Raw genomic sequence first — 24,806 nt, 5'->3', positions numbered from 1 at the left:
TCACGAAACCTCATGTCTACACGATAGCAAAGAGAGATCAAATCTTCTAGTGACGAAGGAAGCTCTTGGGTAGTCAGTGCATCTTTAATTTTATCGGAGAGCCCCTGCCAGAAGGCGGCAATTAATGCTTCAGTGTTCCACTGAAGTTCAGAGGCTAATATCCTAAATTGAATGACGTACTGGCCTACTGTATGAGAACCCTGACGTAAACGAAGAATGCTGGAAGCAGTGGAGGTCACACGACCTGGTTCATCGAACACACTTCGGAACATAGAAATGAATTTGGCACTATCTTGTAATACAGGATCGTTTCTCTCCCACAGAGGGGAGGCCCAAGCCAGAGCTTGTCCAGAAAACAATGAGATAAGATAGGCCACTCTGGAACGGTGGGTTGAAAAATTTTGAGGTTGGAGCTCAAAATGAACTGAGCATTGGTTAAGGAAACCCCTACAAGTTTTGGGGTCTCCATCGTACTTTGACGGAGTAGGCAGGTGAAGCGTGGGAGCTGTAGACACCTGGGATGGCACTGGGGAAACGGAGGAAAGCACAGGAGCTTCAACATTAGCTGTGGTATTTTGCACGGACGTTCTTTGGGAGGCTAACGCCTGGTAGCACCGCAGTAAATGCCGTTGGCGAATCTCCTGTTGCTCCACACGGGTGACCAGATGCTGCAGGATCTCTTTGGCTGTAGGTTCCGTATCTGGGTCTGTCATGGCCTGATCTTACTGTCACGGGCACTAGGAGTCTTTACCCAGGGATCACCAGGTGATAGGCTTACCAGAGCAGTATAGATGGTAATATGGTACTCTGGTAGCAGGGTGATCACGGAACAGGAAATAGCAGATGATGGAGATGCTCAGGAAAGTCTATGACTAGCAGCACTGGTAATATGGAAGTAGAAATACACGAGGAACTGTATGGACAAAGGACACGTGAAGGTAGTCAGTGGTCTGCGGTAGCAAGTTGTACCACTGCTATAGTGAGGAGGAATGTCCAACAGAAATGAGGAGGTGATGAGAGTCAGCGGTCTGCGGATAGCAAGTTGTACCGCTGTCTGAGTGAAGGAATGGAATCCACGTGGAGGTATCCGGGGAGTCAGTGGTCTGCGTTAGCAAGTTGTACCACTGCTATGTGAGAGGATACTGGAACAGGTGACACAGGAAACAGGGATCAGTGGTCTGCCACTAGCAAGTTGTACCACTGAATATATATGTGAGGAGGAGCACGGGGAGAGACTGCAATACAGGGGATACACGGGCACCTTAAACTTGATCCACAATAACATGCACAATATATTAATGACTGAACAGCACTGCAATAATAGAAAGTCACTTGAGGTAATCCGGCACAAGATAACACAGTCAATGATGGCAATAGTCTCAGCGGATAGTAAACTCCAGAGGAGAACAAACTCAGTCCAGCAAGATATGCAATACACCAGCACAGTCAATGAGAAGTATGCATACCGTGGTTCAGAAGCAGGCTGTCAGACAGGAGTGCAGAGATACCTGAACGGCTGGAGGCCGGCAGGATGCGAAGTCCCTGGAGGGGTGAAGCGGTAATCAAGTAGGTGCAGCGCACAGGTAGGTAGACCAGCAGGGGAACAAATACTCAGGAAGCAGTAGTATGTAGGACTGGACTCCTGGAGGACCCTGAAGAGTAGCGATGATCCGATGCAGACTGGCGAGTAGAGACCAGCGGGAACACGGAGAAGCATGGAGAGCGGGTCAGCTGTTGTAGGACGAGTAGAACTGAGAAGTAGCAGCAGCAGGACTCTGCAGATACACGGAGGTAGCGGATGGCAACCAGCAGGTGCAGCAACGATGAAACACGGGAGAGCAGAGCTGAGCTGGAACTGTTGAGCACGGAGAGTAGCGGATAGGAATCAGTTGTAGCAGTCTCGAGGAAACACGGGAGAGATGAGATGAGCTGAAGACTGAAGCGCACGGAGGCAGCGGATAGGAATCAGCTAACAGTCACGATGATACACAGGAGGGTTGAAGTGGCTTGAAGACTGTAGTGCACGGAGGCAGCGGATAGGAATCAGCTAACAGTCACGATGATACACAGGAGGGTTGAAGTGGGTTGAAGACTGTAGTGCACGGAGGCAGCGGATAGGAATCAGCTAACAGTCACGATGATACACAGGAGGGTTGAAGTGGCTAGGAAACCACCGGAGTAGAAGTGGTCTGGAAACCACAGGGGTAGAAGTGGTTTGGAAACCACAGGGGTAGAAGAGACTCCAAGATCAGGCAACATGGTATTGACCACAGGTGCTTAATATAGGGAGTGTTGCCTGATCTGCCAATTAAGTTAAAGGAACAGGTACTGAAGGGTTTGAAAGGGCTGCGCATGCGCAGACCCTCAGGATGGAGGACGACCACGGTTCCTAAATATACGGGAAGAAGCACTCACAGTCCGGTGAGTGACAGCGTCCCTTATATCTATGGACGCTATGAACTGATCTTTCTCTAGGCCGTTAATCACTGACCTTAGAGATTCCATCCGAAACTTGTCCACCCTTAAGTGAACATTGAGGCCCTTTAGATTTAAGATAGGGCAAAAGGAGCCGTCCGGCTTCGGGACTAGGAATAGGTTGGAATAAAACCCTGTTCCTATCTGGCAATCTGGAACCTTGGCGATGACCCTTTGAGCTGTGATTCAACCTTGCGGTCATTGGCGTCCGGCAGGGACGCTGAACCCGGGGCTGGGAGTAAAGTATGTTTTGCTAAGCGAGCAATGGGAATGTCCACCTTGGGAATACTTTCCCAGCGAGCCACTACTTCTTCCTGTAAGGGATACAGGGAGGAGAACCTCTTGGGGATAGAAAATCTTTTATCGGGATGTTTCCATGCCCCTTCAGCGATATCTCTAAGTTCCGCGGAGGGGGGAAAACGGCTGGCCTTCCTCTTGGCCTTTTTAAAGAGACTTCTGTCTCTGGGGGTTACATCTTCCGGTTCCGGGAGATCCAACGCCTGTCTTACCGCTAAAACCAAATCGTTTACAAATTGGCCCTTAGACACTTCTCCCTGCTCAGAGGAATGACCTTGGTCAGTGTCCGAATAAATTTCCCCTTCTTCTTCAGACTCCTCCTCAGAATCTGAGAGGGTCAATAGGGGATTAACATATCTAGGCCTCTTTCTATTAGCAGGCGGGGTACTAGAGGGGTCAAGTAGCTGGTTAAGCTTATTCAGCCCTCTGATAAAAGCTGTAGACCATGCCGGTTCTGTAGCAACCAGGGCTGGGTCAGTCTGTAATGAGGATGGTCCCGGCAAACTCAAAGCACTAGAACCTGAGGAAGCCGGGGGGTCTGACTGTAAACTTGCATTACTAGCCACAGAATTTGCCACAGTAGTCAGCAACTGGTTAGACTGAAGGACCATTTGAGCTAAAGAGCTAACCGACTGCGTAAGGGAGGTAACCCAGGCCGGTTCCACCGACGGTGGGACTGAAACCTGCGGTATCTGTGCAGTGGAAGCCTCTGCTTCGCATGTCGTGCAGAGCGCCAACGGGTCCCTCTGAGCACTAGGTAATTTAACATTACATTTTGAACATGTGAAATATTTTGGCATAGGGCCCTTTCCCTTATCTGTCATATTTATAAAGGAAGGCACACCAAGCACACAGAGTAATAAAAAATCTAGCTGAATATACAGATAGATAGTTAATATAGAGAGAGAGTAAAATAAGCAATGAAAACAGAGCAATACCAAGTAAACAACTGATATATTCTAAAAGTTGTACTTGAAATAGTAAACACCATAAATATCAATGGCTAGTAGGAGGCTATAATAGTAAACCTGCTAGGCCAGTATAACCACATCAGATATTTGTGTAAATAAAGGTGATACTTAGCCAAAGGCCACCCTGGGGAGCAGATCTGACAGCAGTCTGTGCTTTCTCCTCAGCTCTGTTCCTTTTCCCGGGCTTGTGCTGGTACCAAAAGACCTGGGAAGGACCATCTCTCTCTCTGAAGGAAGGGGGGAACTCTATGTATTAGCTCCCCCTTCCTGTAGTTCTTTTTCCCATGTCTTCTCCTTCTTTCTTCAAAAGAACTATCATAATAGTGGCAGAGTGGTGGAGACCTCTAGGACAGAGGTCTCCGCAGCGGAAGGTATCCGACGCCCCCCTCCTATGACTGAGGGGGGAATCTTGGTTTAGCCCCTTCTCCTCGGCGCTTCTGCCGAAATCCAAGATGGCCGCTGCCATCTTCATTACCCGATAACCAGCGCTCTATGCCTGTAATGGCAGCGCCGGTTATCGGGGAGGCTATGGGAGTGCAGCGGTCCATGAGACCGCTTGTCACTCCCTTCAATCAGGCACCTTGTCTTCAGCCCCTGTCAGTGAGAACCGCTGGCTCTCAGCTGACAGGGGAATGCCTGCGCTGCCAAGCTGTGAGTGTGTTCTCTATATTAGAACACACTCCAGCGCTGCCACCTAAAAAAGTAAAAAGTAAAGGAAAAAAATAAATTTTTAAACATTAAACTATGCAGTAAAAAATAAGGCTGCCCAAACTCCAGGACACCTAAAAAAAAAAACTGGACAGGAAGAGGCAGGGGGTTTGTAGAGGGGAGGGGTTTGCCAGCAGTACTAAATTAACTAGTTAGGTGCCAACTCCCAAGCTCCCCTCCACAACCCATGGTAAGCAGTGTCCCCCAGAACGGATGAAGGAGAAATACAGGCATGTTTGAGCTCCGGATTATATTTTTAATTTTTGCTTACAAGTAATGCCATACATTGTCTTAGCTGCTGCAGAAACCAACTTTATTGTCACTTTTTAGCCTACTAATTTGTGATGTGAATGTGTATAAACTTTTAGCGATACATAATGTATAGCTGTGTGTACTCCCAAAGATGGGGGCAGTTGGTGTGGGCTGGAAGCTTAAATGTGTTGATCAAAATATGAACCAATACCTCACATTTCTAGATATATACAGAATTACATTAAGAAGGATAAGTACTGACAGCTTAAACATATGATGGAATGCATGTGTATACCTAGAAAACAATATACTGTGAAGTCACTATTACTTACCAAATATTTTTTCAGTGTTTTTTAACGTAGCACCACGAAGCAGCAAATTCTCTGACCCCAGAGGCCTAATGAATAAAGGAATAAAAATCAACATCTACTGGACTGCAGTAAAATAAAAGTATGTAGATAATAACTTGTGCATAATTATAACATAAAATTTTACTAAAAAAATATCTAACAAACCTTGCAATAGGGTCATCTGTTTCATTATAAATATTGATCCGACCAACAAATCTGCAATGTAAAAGCATTAGCTGAAATAGGTAAGCCAGGCAAATAATAATAATTTTCTATATAAGTTATCATCATCATCATAAGTTATAAATAAAATTAGTTTTTCAATTGGATTGAAATAATGATCTAGCGTACAGTCAGTAGTTTTGATTTTTGACTATACCATCCATTCTTACTTGTAAAGATCTGGCTGTGGTTGTTCACATTCAATGGTAGCGTGCAGTGTATCCATTTCCTGTTCATGGTGAAATGCTTTTGTATCTCGAATAGAAAAATATGTCTAGTTTGGGAAAGGGAAATATATATTTTATTAATATTTTTATTTTATTAATGGCTTATTTTGTTTTTTACCACTGATAATTCATACGCCATTGCAATTGAAATACAACATGCCCCAATTAGTCTAGCAGTGCACACAAATACAATTTGAACAACACTCCATATTTGGTACCCCTATTTTTGTTGTACTTGTCAAATTATTTTTGCCCTATTCTTTTGCAAATAAATACTGATTATTGATTTTAATTGCATAGGACTAAAGCATATCGGTTTTTTTAACTACTAATCAAGGACCATTATTGACTACTCCCTGATCGTTGCTCAGTAACATTGAGCGTAGGTGAAACGACCTTATTTGTGCAGCTAAATATTTAATAGTAAATTACAGTGTTCTGTATTGTTTAGGATGGAACGGGTCATTTTAGAAGAGAAACTTGGGGGAACCCCTTTAGAAACTCTGCAGCGAGGCCCAGTATTATCCCTGGCTGGATATGCTATGTCACACATTGAAACTTGGTATTCTGGTAGATCAATATTGTGTAGGCCACGAAAACCATCAACAGGTGGGAATGGGCAAAATGTACTTACTTTATGACTGGATTCTCCATCCAAACTAGCTGTTGTAACAAAACACGTCCCATCCTCCCTACTCGAAGAAAGCAATATCATATCACATGGAAAAACCTCATCTTCTTTCACCAGTACAATGTCTCCAACCTAGAGAGGAAAGTGATGAATTATTAATGGAAATTTTGAAGAATATCGCACAGTAGGCGTGCTTCATCCTTACAGCTAGGCGTGCCCCACAACACAATGAGGGGGTCTCTATGACTTTTTAACGCCTCCCTTTTAAATATCCATTATTTGCCATGTGCCCTTGTGGAAGGTGTGCGTGGAACCCTTCACAGCTACTCTGCAATGCAAAGCAGCTGTGGACAGGAGATATCTCCCAGCTTTGCAACCTGCGGGACAAATATGCCCTGATCGGGACTGTGGGACAGAGCCCTCATATTGGGACTGCCTAAACCTTGACAGTTAGGGATGTATGAGGAATGCATTTATGCATTATTTGTTAGAACATAATTAGTGCATTTTACCTGACCCATGCATTCCAAGCAACAATATCAGAGGCCAAGACCAAATGTGTGGATGTTAAAAAAAACTAAACTAACATTTAAAGCTCCACTACCACCTTGGAAAACATTTTCTTAAGATGCCCTGTTCCCCTAGCAAGAGCAGACAGTCAGGGTTCTGCAGGTTCTGTAATACAGAACCAGCAAATTAGTTTTGTTAACCACTTTTAAATGACAGCGGGGGGAGAGTGTGTAAGTGATAGTACAAGTCACAAGCTGCAACTTGTTTCCACAAAAGTAATAGCACTAGTGATCACAATAGTACAGAAGACAGTGCTATATATATATATATATATATATATATATATATATATAATGACAATGATGTCTTAAAAGTCTGAATTATAACACCAACAAATTGGTACATTTTGGCTAGTGTCACACACAAGAACATAATACTATGATACATCTACACTGTATAACCATACTTGCCACCTTACTCTCCCGTCCAGACTTAGATGCGAATTGCGTCATTGTGGTCCCTGTTCCATCCACTTCGCTAGGAAGTGGGCAGGAAATGGGTGGGCGGCCTGCTCACCCAGGAAGTACCTGGAAATCGAGAGTCTCAAGTATGTGTATAATACAGTAAAATTACTCACTCTCAGCTTCCGACTTTGCTTTCGGACCAGTTTGCCGTGCTGAATGACATGGACAGAATATTGGTTCATTGCATTGTCAGCTTTGTGCCTTAGCCAGTCTTCATAGCCCTATGTAATGAGGGTGGATAATGCAAGTTACAAGATAATAGCTGACACGGTCCTATAAGCCTATTGACTTCAAGAGCTCCGGATGTAAGGAGCAGCGTTTATCTGTTACCTGTTTAATTGCTGTCACAGTGATGACAAAGAAGAGTGGCAGACCACTGGTTATTGGACTGGTTGGTGTATCAATGATAAGCTGGAAGACACAACAAAATGCACTAAATACACAATACAGAGAGATGCATGACAATATTTATTTATTGCTCAGATTCTAGTGCAGGTATTCAAATTACAAAAAAAAAACAAAAAAACCACCAATGATTTCCATGGAAAAAAAAAACCAGACTACTTGTAAGGTTTGTATCATAAATGTCTACCTAATATCCTATTAATTTGCCTAAGGTAGGGGAAATGCATGTCATTTAAATGGCGGTTTACTCATATTCAGTATAGGAATTAAGTGGGGTAATAAAAGCAGTATCATATCTATACTGTAGTGTCATAGGTTAGTCGGCATCTGTAGAAACAAATTAATATTACTCAACCTAATAAATTGCTTTTCCCATATCAACCTGTATATGCTGTGAGCAACATAATAACTAGAAAATGGTTCTTCTGGAAAATGCTCTCTATAACAAGCACTGTATTCCTGCCTTCTCAATTAAACAATACTTTGTTCCCTCAACTCTGAATAAGTGCTATTCACAATGCTTGGGATGCACCAACAATTTCAATTTCTCCCAGATGACAAAAACGGATTCTGCCAGCAGCTACCAGGCAAGGGGCAAAGGGTTGAATTTATGCCAGATGGCACTTATGGGCATTTTCAGGCTCCATGGCAACCCTGACGAATGGGTAAACTCCTTAAGTCCGCTGATAAGAGACAGGAAAAAAACCCCAGGTATACTGTGACATCTGCATCCTTCGAGTGTCTTTCTCTGTCGCTTCAGTGTTTTCCCCAGACCAATCTAGAGGGTTCTTGTGTTGTGCCATCTTGGAATATAAGGGAATTTCCCTTGGCTGTTAGAAGCTACCATAGGTAGCAAATGCAGAGTCAAAAGAGGGTTCTGTCATTTAGACAGAGGAATATGGGCGTGACATAATTTCTAGTTTAGACCTGCACACGTAGCAACGGCTGCCAGGCACAAGGGGAACTTTTATAGTGACCATCGCTGTTTAGCGCAATAAAGCCTGCAAATATGGATCCAGAACTCATCCCAAAAAATGCCAAAGGACACCTGTTCTAGGTAGGCCACTAGTTAGGAGGGCATTGCTTTAGTCACCTTCTATTAAATGTTAGTATTCTTTTTATGGGGTGCACAAAGATCATAGCTCTATTACAAATAAGAATGTTTCATTGATATGCATTAAAAACTCTGGTACTGTATTTCCTTTTATACTGCATTAATGTTATAAAAACAGTGAAATCACTAAAATAAAGATGTAAGAAAATGCAATGTGTTACAGCTATGCTTCTAAACACCTTATATTTTAGATAACTAGCATTCATTGTGTGTGTGTGTGTGTGTGTGTGTGTGTGTAAAATATTTCTTGATATATGTGTCACTCTTGTATATGGTTATTGTACAAAGCCAAGGACTTCCTTGGCTCTGAATCGAGGCTGAACGTCATTGTTGTGTTGTCGGGTCTCGCAGGTTTTGGATTCCATAAGAACCTCCCTTCCCAGGAGATCCAGGGCCATTGCTCACACAGAAACAGGGGTAGCATTGTTCTTGCCACTCTCCAGTCTCCAGTGACATGGCTCAGTGCCATTGCTCACACAGAAACAGGGGTAGCAGTGTTCTTGTCACTCTCCAGTCTCCAGTGACATGGCTTAGTGCCATTGCTCATACAGAAACAGGGGTAGCAGTGTTCTTGTCACTCTCCAGTGACATTGCTCAGTGCCAGTGCTCATACAAAAACAGGAGGGGTAGCAGTGTTCTTGTTACTTGATAAAAATTGACTGGAAATGACTGGAAATGACTGGAAATTAATGTTATTGAGGTTAATAATAATAATGTAGGAACAAAAAAGAGAGCCAAATTATGTGATTTTAGCAAAAAAAAAATCTGAATTTTAGAAAAAAAATAGTGATCCAAAACCAAAACACGCGAAGGCGGTTTTGCCAAAACCAAAGCACGAAGTTAATCCAGATCCAAAACCAAAACCAGAACACGGGGGTAAGTGAACATCTCTAGTGTAAATACAGAAGTGAAGTGTATTAACTAACTGATTACACTGCACACACCTCTGGTAACAGGGATAATGGTACAAGCTGGAACAAAGTGACTGAACTCCCAGAAGCAGAATTGTATCAATCACACTCAGTATTATTCTTAGTAGTAATCATGTCTGCCAGGTGAGTAGGAATGCTCCTGCCTTTTTACCAAAGACAGTTCCCACTTTTCATATTTAATCAGGAGATGGTAGCCCTGTTACTTTACCCACAACCAACCAATGAAGGTGATAAACGGTTTAATACTTTGGACCTTGTGCATTTTCTCTTTATCTCTCCAGAACAAAATAATTACATGAGTTGGATCAGCTTTGATTCCGTTCTGTAGGATCACAAGGGCAAGCTTCATCCAAAAACGCTCTTGCAAGATAGATTTGGGAAACCATTACATAAGCTTATAAGAGGAACGGACGTGAGGTGTCAAATATACTGAAGGCTCATTTTACAAGGGTCAGTAGCAACCTACTGGTCATGAAGGGCTCAGTCCTTAAGGGTGATCTATGCAAAGCAGCAGGGTGGTCAACGATTTATACCTTTATCTTTTGAATGCGATAGCTTTGCCTGATGCCCAATTTGGAAAGAAAATCCTTCAAGCAATAAAAGTTTTCATATGCATTGTAGTATTAGTGTTGCTCTATTTCTCGACACTGTAATAGTACTATTTGGGTACATCTAGTACATTCTGTAACACACCCCAAACAATAAAGTAAATAAAATACGCTGACATTTTACATTTTTTCTCAAACAACATTCCCTTCAGGAAATGAAACAAGCTTCAGCGGGAATGATGTGACATGCTATTATTTATTACTTTTTAAAAGTATTTATTTATTGTTTTTTAGGTAAATATAACCAAAACAAAATCAACAATACTAAGGCATAGGGCACTCATTCATATGCTATTCAACCTCAGCCAGTGATAGTTCCTATTTCAGGCCTCAGTTCATGACGGAGTTATGTTTAGACTCAAATCTGTATGAATCGTTTTTTTAAAAGCATGGGGAAGCACAAGTAAATTTAGAGAAAACCTGGGAGTCAAGAAAATGCACCAACTTGACCACGCCATAAAGTCTAAGAGCCCTCTAGTTGAATAAAATAGACACCACTTACAGGTACCAATATCAATTATTCATATTATAACAGATCATTTTCCAACACAAAGAATGTAACAATTGGACACGCTCCATTCGCTCATGCTCAAATATATCTGGAAAGGCAGGACTTCACATTTGACTTTTAATTGTATGACCTTGGCTAAGCGACAAGTGCCAGACTTACCCAAGACATCCTCCCAGTCTAAATGGGTATTAGACCTCCATTTGTCCTTCTTCTCAGAACAGTGGTAAGATTATATATAACAAACTACACAAAATGTCCAAATGCACTAACCATCTGGAAATGTTGTTTAAGTTACTATATAGAATAGACAATATCTTACATCAACGACGTTGCACAAAATATGGCCTACACAATCCAGGTTTTGTTGGAGCAACCGTGAAGAAGTGGGAGACGTTCTGGACATGTCCTGTTATCCAGCTGTTATGGACAGAGGTCTTTACCTTAGCTTATAAAGTTACCAAGATATCATTAACCCCCTCTCCACTAGTGGCCTTCCTTCACTTATACCCATAACAGATCCTAAAACATCATAGGGTATATATAGGGACGTATCATAAACACTGCCTGAGCAGCATTAGCCCAACTCTGGAAATATTCTTCCCCTCCCACTATCCAAAAAATTGTTACCAAAATCCAGTTTAGTTTTGAAATGGATACAACAGAAGTGCCCTACTCCACAGCAGCCTTTTGCCCTGTGGTTAAATGGTATAATTGGCATGAGTTTGTTTTACAGATGGAGAGGGCTCCCTGCTCCTCCATTCGACAGATTTTGTAGACCCCAAACTCCTCAGCTTGAATAAATCGCCTCAACATCTGTAACTGTCCACATTGAGATGGTAGTGGTTTGTCAGTGAGTAAATTGCGCTAAATGTGATGAAGAAAAAAAGACTTAAGCATATTTAGTATGGTCTGTTCTTGAATGTGAAACCATCAAATTAAAACGAATGATGATAAAACGTAATAAATTGAGTGATATCTTCGAATATTTAAGCTATATCACAAATTTCAGTTTAGTTCAGCCTAGTTTAGTTTAGTGCAGTGGCAAAGTTAAAGTATATTTCAAAAGCGATTAAATCCAGTAAATCCCCCTACTGCAACTCTTTACGTTTCACCTTTGTTTATACAATGCACACATCAAGAGATGTTGTCATTTCACAAAATGTCCCTGTGCTGTTCTTTTGGACCAAATTCAATACTACATCTGCCCCAGTCTTTATATTGTTGGCTTTCTACCCTTTCAGTTTAATTTTTTGAATTGTATTCCACTGAAATAGCTTTCATTAACGTTTGTAAGAATTTTCTGGCTGTGAATCCCTAAGGGCCTAGGTTCCCAAACTGTGCGCCGTGGCTCCCAGGGGTGCCGCGGTGCTGTCACAGGGGTGCCATGGACAGGAAGAGGAAAAAAGAAACAAAAAAAAATACCAATCCGGCGAGGGGCACAGTGTGTGGATGCAGGGGGCACAGAGAGTGTGGATACAGAGGGGCAGAGAGTGTGGAGATGATGCAGGAGGGCAGAGAGTGTGGAGATGATGCAGGGGCACAAAGTGAGTTAGCTGTAAATTATTCTTTGATAGAAATATAATTGAAAAAAATATATAAAAATATTGTTTCCCCTTGGATATATGTGTATTTTTGCACACAACTAAATAAGTATTTCTGCCTGACCTAAATACTTATTACGTTTTTTGACCCAGCTACTTATAAAATGGGACTGCTTGGTAATTATTTTGGAGGGGTGCCTTGAAAAAATTATGGAGACTCTAAGGGTGCCGCGAACTGCAAAAGCTTGGGTACCACTGCCTAAGGGTCTTAACGAACTTTTTAAGAACTATGAGCCACCCTCGTCACAGTTCGCAACCTCCTTCTAATCTAAAAGCTATGCTCCTTTGTTCTAAAATACATTGCCATATATTGGTTACCTATACAGGGTGTTCCTCAAACACAGCAGCAAAATGTAATTTAAACAAAATAACCTGCTTTATGAGTGCTGGTAACTTAATTATGTGGTCTTGTGGACAATTTATAAGTGTGCTTAGATATTCCATTGCCGAATCAAGAGATGAACAATAGTTTATATAGCTTTGATACATTTACTGACCTTTAGTGACTCAAGACAACAAGATCATTGACTTAATGTAACATTGCATTACATATTGACATGAGTCAGCTTCCATCCCTTAAGCACTTCCTTAACATTAGTCTCTCTGATTGTAATAAAGGGTCAGGCTGTCTCGCGGTGACTCTGGACAGTATTAATAGTAACACAGTACTTGACATTGAAGAAAAAAAAAACAATCCATCTGCCCGTTTTCCTGTTTAGTCAATTTAGTCCTTAAAATAATTTTGGATTTAAACAATGCATTTTTAAATTATATTGCAGTATTTGAGGAGAAGTTACTGTTAGATACAGAGTCCAGGTTACCAATTTGTTGTAGTACTATCAGAAAAAGGGCATGTGTACAATTGAGGAAACTACTGTAGTGTTATGCTTTAAGTCCCCACTCACACTTTCCTGTACATGACATAACTTTGTAAGCATAAACACCTCCAGTGGCTATGAAAATCGTCTGTCCTACTCCTACAGTTATAATATGCTTATGGCCCTCTCTTTCATTGCATGTATTTTGTTTGTATGTATGAAGATCCCCTATATATATATATATATATATATATGATTTCATGTGACTTTATGTTTCTTGAATTGAAGGCGTATGGCTTCATGGCTGAAGTCCTGACAGGTATATCCGCATTGTACAACTCCACATTGCCTCTAGTCTTCGCTTTAGTAATAGAACCCCTAGCGGAAATGATCCGGCATTCAGCTATGATAACTAATGTGGAGGTGGGGTCCTGAGAATTTAAGATCTCCCCTGTTGCGGATATTATCCTCCTCTCCCTCACAAACTCTTTACCCGCCCTATACAGACTTATAGATTAATATGGCTATCAGGCTATAAAATCAACCTTTCCAAATCTGAGGCCATGCTCTTTCATGTTCCCTCTACCCTGAAAACTATCCAACAAACCAGTTTCACCCTGCATTGGCAGGCGCACATGCTTAAGAAACCCAGGGCTCAGGGAGGCAGAGACTTTCTGGATAAGTTTTATTATCTGGCAGCTCACTTGAGCCAAACTGTTGTCAAATATGTCCCTTACTGAACCATAGCGTGGGTGGATCTGGAAAGACATTTCACAGGAACTAATTTCCTAGACTCTATTTCGGGCCTCTCTAATACGGATTAGACCACCCCCGTTTTCCTCCCTCCCATTCTTCAAATTTTGCTTGTCTCTTTGGGACTCTTGCCAGGCTAGATACAAACTCTTGTTTTCCCTTTAGTCCAGTGTGGAACAATCCGCGTTTTCCCCATGTAATTCTCCTCATTGTAAGTGAAGGATCCAGGTCAGAATATGGGTTGTTTCGGACTTGGTTGTCAATGGCACTTGGGCCTCCCTCTTAGACTTCTACCAAAAATATGAACCTTTCAGCTCACTTTTACTCAATTTTTTTTAGATTCGACATTTCACTATGTCCTGGCCTCCCCCTGATACCCTACTGGCCCTCGCTCTTTTTGAGTGCATATGTTTACACTCCCTGCTCACTAATGGGATGATATCAGTTAGTTATACCTGGCTAATAGAGACCACCTTTGACGCGCAGGGACGTCATGAACGGGAATGGGAGAGTGATTTGGGACTCTTCCCCGCACAAGTCCTGCTGGGAGGAGGTTAGGGAGGGAATTGCTAAGAGCTCGATCTCCACATTAATTAAAGAAACGGCTTATAAACTGTATTATAGATGGTACTATTCACCTGACAAGCTATACAAAATGTTCCCTATATCCTCTCCGAGCTTCTGGTGGGAATGTGGCCAGCAGGATACAATGCTCTATATTTTGTGGACCTGTTCATGTATAGCCCCCTTCTGGACCATGGTCCTCTCGCTTATAAGCTCTGTCTCTGAACAACAGTTAACTGAGGACCCCTTGGTCATTTCTTCTCATTCGCCCCTTCCCTGATGAGAGTACCTCCTCTAATAAGTTGATCTACCATACACCAACTGCTCCTAAGTCCCTGATAGCTAATCACTGGAAGACTCCCAATCCCCCTTCTATGCAGTACGGAATTATGTCTGTATGAAAAGTATTACCTACTATCTACAAATTAAATCTCACAAATTTGACCAGATATGGGCTCCATGGTATCAAGGTATGACAGCCTTGGCCCAGCTCCCTGTTGCAGGGACTTAAACCATGGACCACCTCCAGAACCTCCAGGCTGGGTGAGTTATGTGTCGATGTTTAATTGCACTTGTGGAAGACGACTCTTACCTTTTTACATAGCTTTGTTTGATTCCCTGTGGAAGTTATCACTGCACTTTTAGTGTCTATTTCTCAGCCCCCCCCAACCCCACCCCTTCCTCCATTTTTCTTTTCCCCTCTGCTGCTCTCTTCTGTTTTCTTTGTCCTCTCTCCCAACCCGGTTACCCATTGTTTATGAAACATACAAATATGAGATTAAATACTTTGGATATTCATGTTGTAGTGTTTATTATGTTGGATGTTCTGTTTATCCTGTTGTTTCCTCTTTAAATAAACAGTTTATAAAAAAACAAAAAACAGTATATGTAAGATAACATCTACCTCCAACCACTTCCTCAGAAAATATTATTTTCTGTGGCAGACAATACCTCCATTCCTGTTGAAATATTTAATTCCAGCAATATTTTATTTTTTTTAGTTTACGTTTAAGGCTATCCTGCGATGGTGCCTATATGGCTAGTTATAGCTAGACGTGTTCTATAATCATTTCCGAGAGTCAGCTAAGTTATGCGAATCTGAGAAAGTGTCCTTCCTTACTGAAAGTATCTCCCTTTGTTAATTTGAAATGTTTGGAGAATTTCCTGCAAAATAAAGTATGCCCTGATATATTAGCATCTACACAAATTATATGATATAAAAAGGACCTTGTCTAGTATCCGGCTGGTGATCACAGCACTTGACAATAAATTAATATGCTATGGGTCTTTTAAAATTTGGTGAGAACTGCATTACGTTACCTCTCTTAGGAATTCTTAAGTTTTTTGGAGATTTGTCACAACTTTAATCCTGATGAGTAGACCATGTAAACCAATATCTTTGGCTCCAAATTCTATAACCGGTTACACTAGACTAGAAGCACCTGGTTCATTGTTTCTCCGCTTTCATATAATCCCCACAGGAGTTTAATATCAGATGTTTGATATGCAGCATTTAGACTATTTTAAACTAGCTCTGCTTTTCATCACTTATACAGTATGTTACAATATTAGTGTATAGCCATATTGAAATGTTGTATTTCATCACATTGGTGTACATTACTGCTCTTTTATTTATATTACCTTTAGGCTCACATTCTGAGAAATGACAACGCAAACCTCTTAAGCCCCTGGCCCAATTGTAAGTGATTCATGCTGCTACAGCACTAGTGTACACCATACATCTTATAAATAAATGTGTGTAAACCAAATCAAAATACAGGAGACTCATGGAAGCTGAAGAGATGAGGATTTCAACCATTACTGACCTACAAGTTACCATCCAAGTGCATCTTTCAGACTATTGGCTTAATGTGACTTGATGTATAAAGGTAATATACCAACTGCAAAACATGCATGGATTCAATACATTTCTATTTGTACAAATAATACTAACAGTCCGCCTTGTGCATAATATCAAGCAGGCTTTCATTCTGTATATTTGAACTGCCACATAAGAGGTTGAGCACAAATCTTTTGTGGGTCTGCTTAGAAATGCTCACGGTGGCAACCATTAAAACATCAACAATCCCCTTCATTAAGTCAACTCTTCGATGTTTCTTGTAAAATACTTCTCAATTCAGTTTTATTTTGATGACGGGTGTGATACATGTGTTCAACATTTACATGATCGACGTCATAATATAGAATGGATTGGAAAGGCTGAGGCTTGTTTTTATCACCTTCCAAGATGTGTAAAAATAGCAAAATAAATAATCAGTGAATGCACCTACTAAATTCCAGAGCAGTAAATTAAACTTTAAGCGCCTGGGGCTAGAAAGAAAAATGTCGCCCCCTATCCCTCAAACTTAGCCAAATTAACCAAAAATATTTATAAACTGTGCCCCCCTTCAGCCTTGCGCCCTGTGCAGTCGCCCCTATTGTACAGTCCTAGTTAAATTCCATATTTGACCGAGTTCCTATGTTTAGAAGCAAAGTATTGGGCCCCTAAATGCTGCCATTGCTGCCATCTTGGCCTACAAATCAACTGATTTCCCCTGTACAGAAAATGGTGCATTCACACAAATACAGACATCTGACATCACAACAAGATGTTTTCCAATGGGCCCACACCTTTTTTGAAAAGACACTGATCATGCAAAGACACATTGCAGATTAATGGAACATATAATGTCATGTATTTACATTTTCCTATTAGACATTAGTCTAGATGTTGGTAAAATGGAAATTACCAGAATGAAAGGAGACATGAACTTTGAGGACCAGAGAAATACAATTTACAGTAATGATTTTTCCCAACATAGCATATACAATCATTTATGAATCGTACAACATTATATGCATTTATTCTGGTAAATGAACAAAAAAATACCAATATTGTGTCCTTTCCATTTGCAATTTGCTACAGACAAATGTCAGAAATCGCTTTATGTAGTTGGCAAATGTACAGTAAAGAGCTGGTTAACCAGCAATGTAAGCTAATCTTGGATGAATGTTAAAGGTTCAGTGATGGTGAAATTAAAGCTACAAATATATGTAACTCTTTCTACTGAACCTTGTACGGGCAACTGTCCTGTGTAACACTAATTAAGAACGTCAAAAGTGAATCGCTATAATTTTCCATACAAATCAATGTTTTCTTAATGTGAGGAAACACAAACATCTGGAGGACATGGTATCTCATCCCAAATTGTCACAAAATCCTGATGTATTTATACATATTTGTAAGTGTGGATCATATCTTTCATTAAATAATCTATTATTTTTGGAGTAATTGGGGTATTTAATAGCAATAAGCCTATGTTTGAAAACTTAGAATTCCACAGGGTAATAGTATATATATGCTTTGATGATGGGAGAGCACAGGCAAGAATGGCGAAGGAGATAGGATCCAGTCTCAGATGCAGGTGTGTGCACCTAGGGAGCGGGTGTTCCTGTTTCCCAGAACCCCCAGCCCCCGAAACACCACATCCTTATATAGGCAACACGCTTCCCACAAAGTACATCGCCGTGACTTGATCCACAAGCTAAGTGTGCTGACACTGGCTGCACAGAGTTCAGTGGGAGGAAGGCGGTGAACGTATGATGTTAACAAATAAGGAGCCCATATTTGACAGAACACAGCAGAGGTGAGTGACTGTCACCAGTCAGTAAACTTGTATATATCTTAACATGTAGCTCTGCTGTCAGACTGAGGTCATTAAGATCTGTTGTGCAACCAATTTGTATGGACTTCATGCTACAAGAACTTTATATAATATATGAACAATGTATGAAAACAAATTGTGTACTCTGGTTTGCCTATTGTTCGTGTCCAAGAAACGGTTCATTATGTAAACCTTTGCTGTACGGGGGAGGTGTGTAGTAATAATGGCCAAGAAATTTGTACAATTGGCTGTATCTATATAAAAAAATAAAGGTTATTAAGAGTTAAAAAAAAACAAAGTGTGAATTGTGCCCTGGAAGAGGAGCCACTGACACATGCGGACAGTCTAGGAGAGCTCCTCGGGAGAACTGTGTGTGTAGCCTTCTAAAAATTCTATTCATTCGGATAGTCTGTCCATAGTGGAATTATTTAAAAATTGCTGTATGTGTTACTTATGTAAACTTGCGTATAATGCATATTACTAATGTGTCTTCAAACGCAGGTTGTCAGTGCTTACAGTCTCATATTGGATATTGTTAAATTACATGTGTTTACCAGTATTTATAAATGTTAGTACAATGCCTGTAAACAGCTGTAACAATGCTACTAATGTTGTTTAATATAAGTTAAATGCAAAGAGATCAATGGAGTGACATCAGCATGTCAAACACATGCAGTTTCTCTTCCATTTTTAAACGCAAATAAAATACCAGTAGGGTTTCCTGCCTAATACACCTAATTTAAATGTACTATATCATAACTCCCAACATGTCAGTCCCCAGCACTACTAGCAAGCAAAGAAAAGTCACTTTTCTAGGTGTGTTCTATAGAACGTCCTTACAGCCAGTGATTGGCCCTCTGATATGCTTTGTACTAGTTGTAACAAACCTGTCTGCCAGGTCGCGCTGCCCCATTTGCCATGCTTTCTGCCTGTTGATCTGCAAGCACCTCTCTCTCTCTCTTTGGGTGCATGTGTGGCTGGACTATTACAACTCTTATATCTACCTTTACTTAATTGCCTCTCATGGTGCAGAAACATACCCGAGTACCAGTGCCTGAGCAACAGGTTCTGTTCTCTAGTTATTTGAGCTTTGTGTTTATATATTATGATATGATATTACGATCCTGTTGAAAAAAGGTTACTTGAAATAGCTTAATTTCTGAAAAGTAAATTTAACAAGTAGCTGTATATAAAAGAGTGAAGAAAATACAATCTAATTTACAGCAAGTACAAAGATTAACAGATAAGGTAAACATTTGTTTAATATTATTAACTTTTAGTACAGTAATCTCAATGAAAATGTAATTTTCCTTAGAAGCTTACCTGCACAAGGAAAATAATTAGAAAGTAAAAATTTGCTATTCTTCTGAATTGTTCAAATAAGTTTTTCGGTACAAAGTTCCAGAATGTGTACTGAAAGAAAGAAGAGCAAAAGTACATGACAAATGTAGCACATTTAATAACTGAATGGGGATTAATAACAGTAAACCAATGGCAAATACTTCTAGTTTAAATTATACCACTTCAATGTGATTGTTTTAGATTCAATATGAATATAAATAAGATAAAGTATTGGGGGTTTTAAGAGTCCCCTTTCTTGCTCTTTTGGAGTTTACTATGCTCCTGTGGTTTATTGCCCAGCACACATTGGAAGGTAAATGGTGCTTTAACAATCTGTTGTGAACACATACACTAAAAGGAGAAACAGAACAGCTGGACACAGTTCTTTTATCCAACAGTGCTCTTCAATGAAAGTAAATCATAGACTAATATGGGGTGGTGGGTTACAAGAACATTGCATATGTAAGTGTAGCCTGCCCACGGCAAGCTATCTTTATTTGATTCTCTCTCTTAAGTGAATATGAATAAGGACTGAACTACCACAGCCAGCTTTTGTTAATTAAAATGTTATCTTAAGCCACTGAATTCATAAGGCCTCTGACTGACAAGACACCTTTATATAATATGCTGTTTCTAATTGACAAAGAGAAAATGGATAAGCACTCATTATTAGAGATGGTCACTGACCCCCGTGTTTTGGTTTTGGATTCGGTTTTGGATCTGGATTACCGTCGTGTTTTGGTTTTGGTTTTGCAAAACCGCCATTGCGTGTTTTGGTTTTGGTTTTGGTTTTGTTTTGCTATTTTTTTGGAAAATCCATGTTTTTGGGCCTAAATTAACCCAATTTAGTGCTCCAACTGTTTTAGAGACAAGTAATCTAATTGTTGAGGTAATAAATCATCCAAAAAAACAGTTTAATTCTTCGTTGGTAGGCCTATTCTACACACAAAACAGATTGTCTTCCTCTCCATCTATGCATATTGGCAATGCAGCCATCGTCTTTGAATGTATATTACACCCTACACTTATAGTTAAATATGTAAAGAAATGGAAAAAGCCAGTTTGGTTTCTGTCTCTCAAGGCCCCCCTCCACTTGTATAAAATACCAAAAAATTCAGCCATTATAGACTGTACAATATTAATTGACATGGAGAAAGCCAGTTTGGTTTCTGTCTCTCTAGGCCCCCCTCCACTTGTATAAAATACTAAAAAATTCAGCCATTATAGACTGTACAATATTAATTGACATGGAGAAAGACAGTTTGGTTTCTGTCTCTCTAGGCCCCCCTCCACTTGTATAAAATACAAAAAAATCCAGCCGTTATAGACTGTACAATATTAATTGACATGGAGAAAGCCAGTTTGGTTTCTGTCTCTCTAGGCCCCCCTCCACTTGTATAAAATACTAATAAATTCAGCCGTTATATACTGTACAATATAAATTGAAATGGACAAAGGCAGTTTGGTATCTGTCTGCATCAGATCCTCTCTCCACTAGGAGTAAAATAGAAAACTATTCAGCCGTTATATAATCTAGAATATAAATAGAAATTGAGAAAGGCAATTTGGTATCTGTCTGCATCATAATCATCAACATCATCATTAGCGCCCTCGTCGCCTACACAAATCTCCCCCTCATCCTCTTCTAATTCCAAAGTGGCATCCTCAATTTGGGTATCACCGGCTACACTCAGGCTATTAAGGCACACATCAGCAGAATGCTCACGATTAGACATCCCACTGTTGGATGGACTCTCCACAGGGATTGTTGTCATTTGTGAATCAGAGCAAATATTCTCCTGTAATGCCTCACTGTTATCTTGCAGCTCGGCTTTGACGCGTAACAGTAGTTGTGCACCAATTGTAGGCTGGGTAACTTTTTGGGATCTGCCACTAATAGCCAAAGGTGAAGGCCTCATTCTCTCTTTGCCACTGCGTGTGTAGAATGGCATGCTTGCAATTTTTTTTTTATCGTCACTTAACTTTTGCTCAGTTAAACTTCTTTTTCGCTTCAATACAGTAAATTTTTTTGGGGTTTTTGTTTTTTGCACTAATTTGAAAACACTCTGTTGTTTGACATCGCCTTGGCCAGATGACGTACTGGGAACACTAACATCAGGACTGGTGACAGAACCTGGTTGCTCATTCAGATCATATGTGGACTGCTTTGAATCCATTCTGAGTGCAAACCACTGGGGAGTGCTAAAAATTATTTAGTAGATACTGCTGACAGTTATGACTTTTGACAGCCAGAAACATTAATGCACAATTAGGGAGGACACCCCAAAAGCACTGAGGAGTGCTAAAAATTATTTAGTAGATACTGCTGACAGATATGACTTTTGACAGCCAGAAATATTAATGCACAATTAGGGAGGACACCCCAAAAGCACTGAGGTGTGCTAAAAATTATTTAGTAGATACTGCTGACAGAAATGACTTTTGACAGCCAGAAATATTAATGCACAATTAGGGAGGACACTCCAAAAGCACTGAGGAGTGCTAAAAATTATTTAGTAGATACTGCTGACAGATATGACTTTTGACAGCCAGAAATATTAATGCACAATTAGGGAGGACACCCCAAAAGCACTGAGGAGTGCTAAAAATTATTTAGTAGATACTGCTGACAAATATGACTTTTGACAGCCAGAAATATTAATGCACAATTAGGGAGGACACCCCAAAAGCACTGAGGAGTGCTAAAAATTATTTAGTAGATACTGCTGACAGATATGACTTTTGACAGCCAGAAATATTAATGCACAATTAGGGAGGACACCCCAAAAGCACTGAGGAGTGCTAAAAATTATTTAGTAGATACTGCTGACAGATATGACTTTTGACAGCCAGAAATATTAATGCACAATTAGGGAGGACACCCCAAAAGCACTGAGGAGTGCTAAAAATTATTTAGTAGATACTGCTGACAGATATGACTTTTGACAGCCAGAAATATTTATGCACAATTATGGGGGACACCCCAAAAGCGCTGGGGAGTGCCAAATATGAAGAAAAAATAATAAACCTCTATCCTCCTCTCTGCACTAGCGATTTTGGTTAGAGCAATTGCAAGAACAATATTGTATTCTCTGTCCCTGCTCTAATTAGCCTATGACTACACCCTGCTCTCTCCCTCTGTCAAATGGCGATGGATTGCTGTGGAGGCGTGTATTTATAAAGTTGAAGTATCGCGAGAACCGAGCCCCGAGATCCGACGACGTCACAATGACGTTCGGCCTCGATTTGGATTCGGAATGGGCGGGAGAGTACCGAGCTGCTCAGCTCGGTACTCGGATACCCAAAGTTCGGGTGGGTTCGGTTCTCGGAGAACCGGACCCGCCCATCTCTACTCATTATACACTTGCAAAAAGACCGAAATCAGGCATTACGTCACTGGGGCGGGGCCAAAATGACGCAATTCACGAAGCCCCGTCCCTTTCACCCATACACAACTCTATGCTAGCTCTGATGCTGGGGAAATGCCAGCTCTCCCGGGATTCCGGGAGACCTACCCGGAATTCGAGAGTCTCCAAGACATTCCGGTAGAGTTGGCTCAAGAATTTTAGAAAAAATTGGAACCATTACTCAAACTCGTTCATGAATCGAAATGCATTGGGTTCGGGCCTCTTTTTCATGCCAGCGCTCTGCTCTACACCAAAGCTTCTCACTAGGCTAGCGTGCAGACATGTAGCATAGCAGTAGCCATGACTAGCCGAGCTGTTTAGAATACTAGCTAAGTGTCAGTTGCCATCCTCACTCTCTCACCTTGCAGCGAGGACGGACACCTGTAGAACCAGCGGTGCACGGCCCGTCGCCTTGCAACGGGACGTGACTTCCGGTTTACAGCTGGTCTGTAATGTAGGAAGCGCAACAGGGTGCAAACTTCTGAAAGCCTGCGCTGATGTCAACAAGGATTATGCTCCCCGTCTTCTGGCCAAATTCAAGAAAAAATGTCCCCAAAAAGTAACATTTTGGTTAATTGTAGTCACACCTTTAAGAGACACCATCAGGTGCTGTCCCCGCTCTCTCCTCACAGAAGGGATGGACACCTGCAGAGCAAGCAGTGTCCCATTGCCTAGTAGCAGGACACGACTTCAAGTTCCCAGACAGTCTGTAGTATAGAAAGCGTCCTGTTACTAGGCTATATGACGTAATTTTCTAAAAGCCTATAGACAGTCAGTGAGATATCACTAACTGCTGGAAATTAATTGAATAGCCTATATATGGCTGACTCTAGCACTGATCCAGTACCAGAGTATTGGATCACTATTAGGTCCTGTTACTGGTTCCTGTATAATATGCACCCTTATACTCTCGTTTGGACTTCTTGTTGTCGACTAGCTTGTTTCGGACTATTCTTCAGTTTTAGTGATTCTGATTCTATTGGATTCTTTGATTTGACTCCGGCGACCCTAACTATTTTCCTGCTCATTGATTCCTATCTGTTTGGATTTCTAGTTTGACCTCAGCTTTCTTCATTATTTTTTTGCTTCACATTTTTTATTTCGCTTGGATCTCTTAGTACTGACCTGGCTAGTTTACTACACTATGCTCATAACTCAAGCTACCTCACTAGTGACTGGCTCTGAGGGCCCAACCTGCATGTCCCACGCAACTAAGACCAAACCTCCTTGCAGGGGTCCCTGATGAATATCAGGGGCATGGCAGGCACAACACCTCATTGCTAATTAGTGTCAACTGCTAGAAGGAGTACATCTACTTTCTCAATGTAATTGTGACACTGAGCGGATTAGAATGCTAATTAACAAGGCACAAAGATCTCCCAGGTGAACATAGGTGACGGGGGGAGGGGGAACTTAAGAAAAGAGGACCTGACTGAGTAGACACATTGATAATTACAAATCTGTAGAATTTTATATGCAAATGGAATAGAAACAAACGTACCCGTCAACTGGACATGAGCTACCTAATATTAAATGATACAGTGCACCTAAACTAATACATTTTTGTAGTCTCTGTAGTAATGAGCGGGGAACGGCACCATAAGGATGACACATGCTGCAGCGCTCTAATCTTGAAAAGAGCTGCACATTACTCTTATCTCAATAATAAATTAAAACAGTACATTTAATCAAAGAAAGAGACATCGATCTGTAAAAACATATCAGCAGGCATTTCATACAACTGTTACAAACAAATCTGACAATAAAGCAGGATGGAGCTGGGGGCCGCAGTTGAAGGCTTGGAGGGCCGTCTTTTGCCCATCACTGATCTAGATGGTCCACACCGTGCATGTCAAGGTGGAGGCCTACTTTCTGCTCTTGACAGATGCTTACATAACTAGTAGTACACCTAGGTGTGGT

The 24,806-nt window shown here is 41.0% G+C and overlaps 1 protein-coding gene across 6 annotated transcripts in view; it reads right to left on the bottom strand.

Annotated features, from left to right (window-relative positions):
• The window catches only part of ATP11A (ATPase phospholipid transporting 11A), a 149,828-nt gene that overhangs the window by 69,677 nt on the left and 55,345 nt on the right, over positions 1-24,806 (bottom strand). For all 6 annotated transcript variants that reach the window (XM_075200023.1, XM_075200025.1, XM_075200027.1 and 3 more), the window contains exons 3-9: positions 19,462-19,551; positions 7,498-7,578; positions 7,281-7,388; positions 6,137-6,265; positions 5,446-5,549; positions 5,219-5,269; positions 5,036-5,100 (exon numbers count right to left, since the gene is read on the bottom strand). In XM_075200023.1, the coding sequence (XP_075056124.1) occupies positions 5,036-5,100; positions 5,219-5,269; positions 5,446-5,549; positions 6,137-6,265; positions 7,281-7,388; positions 7,498-7,578; positions 19,462-19,551 (628 nt within the window). The remainder of the gene's footprint in view (positions 1-5,035; positions 5,101-5,218; positions 5,270-5,445; positions 5,550-6,136; positions 6,266-7,280; positions 7,389-7,497; positions 7,579-19,461; positions 19,552-24,806) is intronic.

Source organism: Mixophyes fleayi, chromosome 2 (assembly GCF_038048845.1).
Source record: "Mixophyes fleayi isolate aMixFle1 chromosome 2, aMixFle1.hap1, whole genome shotgun sequence".
Classification (NCBI taxonomy): domain Eukaryota; kingdom Metazoa; phylum Chordata; class Amphibia; order Anura; family Limnodynastidae; genus Mixophyes; species Mixophyes fleayi.
The sequence above is the reverse complement of the archived record's forward strand: the minus strand, read 5'-3'. Positions and strand labels throughout refer to the sequence as shown.